The 3,546-nt window shown below is 58.7% G+C and overlaps 1 protein-coding gene across 1 annotated transcript in view; it reads left to right on the forward strand.

Annotated features, from left to right (window-relative positions):
* MAP4K2 (mitogen-activated protein kinase kinase kinase kinase 2) overlaps positions 1 to 1,636 on the forward strand; it is a 12,196-nt gene extending 10,560 nt beyond the window's left edge. Inside the window, exons 29-33 of the mRNA XM_007462206.1 lie at positions 695 to 763; positions 887 to 973; positions 1,220 to 1,290; positions 1,390 to 1,445; positions 1,549 to 1,636. Of these exons, the coding sequence (XP_007462268.1) occupies positions 695 to 763; positions 887 to 973; positions 1,220 to 1,290; positions 1,390 to 1,445; positions 1,549 to 1,636 (371 nt within the window). The remainder of the gene's footprint in view (positions 1 to 694; positions 764 to 886; positions 974 to 1,219; positions 1,291 to 1,389; positions 1,446 to 1,548) is intronic.
* Positions 1,637 to 3,546: the final 1,910 nt, after the last annotated feature.

Below are 3,546 nucleotides of genomic sequence, written 5' to 3' on the forward strand. Positions count from 1 at the left end.
GAGGGGAGAGGGAGGGAGGGGGAGGGGAGGGGGAGGGGGAAGTTCCTCACAGCTTATGGCTCCACGGAGACCTTGGGGACCCGAAGCTCCCAGGTTCTCTTCAGCTCAGCAGCTAAGAAAACCTGACCAACCCTGCAGGGGCTGTAGGGACAGAGCCAAGCTGGGGAAGGAGGGTGCCAAAGGCCTCCATTCTGAGCAAGGAAGGACACTGGGTGTTGGGACAGCTCAGGGGAGCAGAGTGAGTGGCAGTGGGTAAAGAAGGGGGAAGGTGCCCTGGACCAAGTCCTTGCGGTAGCCCAGACCCCCAGCCAGGGGTCTCATGGGATTTTACTCTTGATCCTCACAATGGCCCTGCAAGGTAGGCATCGTCGTGCCTGGGTTACAGATGAAGAAACTGAGGCCCAGAGATTCGAGGTCACACATGACTGGGTCACGAAGCCTGGCTCTCCTGACTCCAGAGCCTCTGCCCTCCAAATCCTCCCTGGGCCTCAGCCCTGCCCCTTGTGATGGGTCACTTTCCTGCCAAGCATCAGTTCCCCTGCTGTGCAGTGAGACTGGGCATCGTGACCCCACCCAGCTATTGCGCAATGCACTTGTGGGGAAAGCTGGCTGATGCACACCCCCAGCTCTTCCTCTTGGGGCCAGAGCGGGGCTGGTGGCTCAGCCAGGCTGTGTCTCCCTTCTCTGCCTGCAGAGGGGCTTCCGGGCTCAGCCCAGCAGGTGATCCAGGTGGACAGGGACACAGTCCTAGTCTGCTTTGACCGTGAGTGTTCCTGGTATCAGGGCTGGGGGCTAGAAGGGGGTGGTGAGGGAGGCCAGGTGGGTCTGTCTCCCCAGAAGGGGGCCAGCCTGCTCCGCCCCGCCCACCAGCCCGCCCCCTGTGCAGGCTGCGTGAGGATCGTTAACCTGCTGGGCGAGCCCACGGTGACGCTGGCGCCTGTGCTGACCTTTGACTTCCCCATTGAGACTGTGGGTAAGTGAGCAGACAGAGGTGGGGGTGGGAGTATCCCTGGCCTGGAGCACATGATGTGGCCCCGGGGCCTGGGGCTGGTAGCGCGACAAGGAGGCAGGTCCCCCAGCCCCTCTCGAGAGCCATGTTGGTCACCTGCGGCCCAGTCCGTGAGGACCTCTGTGGCCCAGACCTGGGCCCAGGGTGTAGCTGGGGGAGCCAGTATCCCCAGGGCAGGTGCAGGGCTGATGGCCACCTGGCCCCTCCTAGTGTGTCTCCAGGACAGTGTGCTGGCCTTCTGGAGCCATGGGATGCAAGGCCGCAGCCTGGACACTAATGAGGTGAGTGAGACTCAGGAACCTGGTGGATCCCCACCCAGTTGTCCCCACCTTTTAGGAGAGGACCCTCTGGGGCAGCCTCAGTCCCCCTTTTCTTCCCAGGTGACCCAGGAGATCACAGACGAGACAAGGATCTTCCGAGTGCTTGGGGCCCACAGGTAGGACACAGTGCTCTGGCCTCCCCTTCAGACACTCTCCAGGCCAGGTGGAGGTGCCCAAGTGTCTTCCCACCTTGCTCACCTCCGGTTCTCTCCCCTCCAGAGACATCATCCTTGAGAGCATTCCCACCGACAAGCCGGGGGCTCACAGCAATCTCTACATTCTCACGGGCCATCAGAGCAGTTACTGAGCCAGTGGGCTGGCCTGGCCTGAGACATCCCCCCCCCACCCCAGGCCTTAGCGGCAGTTCTTTTAGGCAGAGGGGCCCCTCCCAGATCAGAGGAGCCCAGGCCTCGGTTCTGCTGGTCTGAAGGGCAGAAATCCTGAGAAGAGTTTGGGGGCTGGGGAGGGTAGGGGTGCCTACCCCACACCTCTGCGATAACTGGACCAGAGGAAGCTGCTGTCACCTCCCCCTCCCCGGCGGGCAGCCAGTCCCCAGTGCCCCCTGGCAAGGGCCCTGGGCTGGCTGGGGGCGGGCCCGGGGCTATCCATTCCATTGGGTTCCACATTTCCTTTCCACTCTCCTGCCAAGAGCCTGCCCCTGTGCTCTGTCCTGGGGAACATGGTATTTAAAAGAGAGACTATATTGGTATTAAAGCTGGTTTGATTTTATTCCACTGGTCCCTCTGGTTTGGGGGGAGCTGAGCCCACCTGCCTCATCTCCCTCTACCTCTCCCTCCAGCACACCTTTCTTTCTTTCTGTGGCACCAGGTGCTGTGGATATAACATGGAAGGGAGGCCACCAGTGTTCTGGTGGCTCTCTCATGGGGAGCCAGGCAGAGGTGAGGGGGAGGCCATGGCCCTCCGTGGCATCTCAGGGTCTCTGTGTCTTCCTGGGCTCCCTTGCTCAGGATGAGCCCTTAGCCTTGCAGTGTGAGGTCTCTTTTGTGGCCAAGGAGTCATACAGATGGGGCCGGGGGAGGCACTAAACAAGGGACTCATCCGAGCACCCCTGTCCCATATGAGATCTCACCAGGAAGCCTATGGAAGGGCCCAGGAGAGGCCCGCCAAGGGCTGCTCCACCCAGCCCCGGGGAGGCTGCAGCCTTTGGAGACAGCCTGCCCTGACCTGTATCCCCCACCCAGGCCTGGGGCTGCCTCCCGGCGTCCCACCTGCTGCCTGGATATCAGTTGCTCTGTCAGGCCAGGATTACTGAACATGGGTGTGCTCACCAAGCTAGACTCTGGGAAGATTAGCCTGTGTCCATTTAACAAGAATTCCCAGAGGGTCTCTTCAGTGCCCATCCCTGGGCTCCCAGAGGGGGGTCCCTACCAAGATGTGGACGAGCCCCCAGTGAGGGGAGCTGTCCTTGCTGGAACCTGCATCTCCAGGGCACATTCGTCCAGCTGTTGCTGGCCTTGTGCTTTGCATCGTCATTCTCCTACATTTCCCTCTTAGCGGGCTCCACACCCCCAGACCAGGGAGCCCCCTGTGGCCCCAGGCACTGACCAGGCTGCTCTGTGGACAGAGACCCCTGACCCTTGACCCCAGGTACCTGGAGAGGACTTTCAGCGCACAGAGCAGCAGGCGGCAGACAGTGCCACCTTGTGGCAGGTTGCCCCAACACTCTAAAGGAGGGTTGGTGGGTGTCAGAATGTAATGTGCCAAAGCAGGGGTACCTGGGAAAAGCAGGGGCCCCTGATAAAAAATTTGCTGCCAGCAGAGTCTGGCCACCAGCCAAAGAAAGGCCAAGAAGCCAGGGAATATGCACTGAAAAACCAAAATTGTTATTTTATCTGTATGTTTTTTAATAGGTAGCCCTTGGCCATAGGTACACAATTTTTAAAAAAATACAAAGTAAATACAATGAGAAGTCTCCTAGTCAGGTCCCAGTTACTTATAAACCTTCTGGAAGTACTTATGCATATTTAAGCAGTAATGGTATGCTTTAGTCTTCCCTGTTTCTTACATACACGGCAATATATTCCACACACTGTTCTAATCTTGCCCTTTAAAATCTGTCCTGGAGGGAATTCCCTGGTGGTCCAGTGGTTAGGACTCCGCGCTTTCACTGCCAAGGGCCCGGGTTCGATCCCCACTCGGGATACTAAGATCCCGCAAGCTGAGTGAGTGGCCAAAAAAAAAAAAAAAAAAAAATTT

Source organism: Lipotes vexillifer, unplaced genomic scaffold (genome assembly GCF_000442215.2).
Source record: "Lipotes vexillifer unplaced genomic scaffold, Lipotes_vexillifer_v1.1 scaffold1129, whole genome shotgun sequence".
NCBI lineage: Eukaryota > Metazoa > Chordata > Mammalia > Artiodactyla > Lipotidae > Lipotes > Lipotes vexillifer.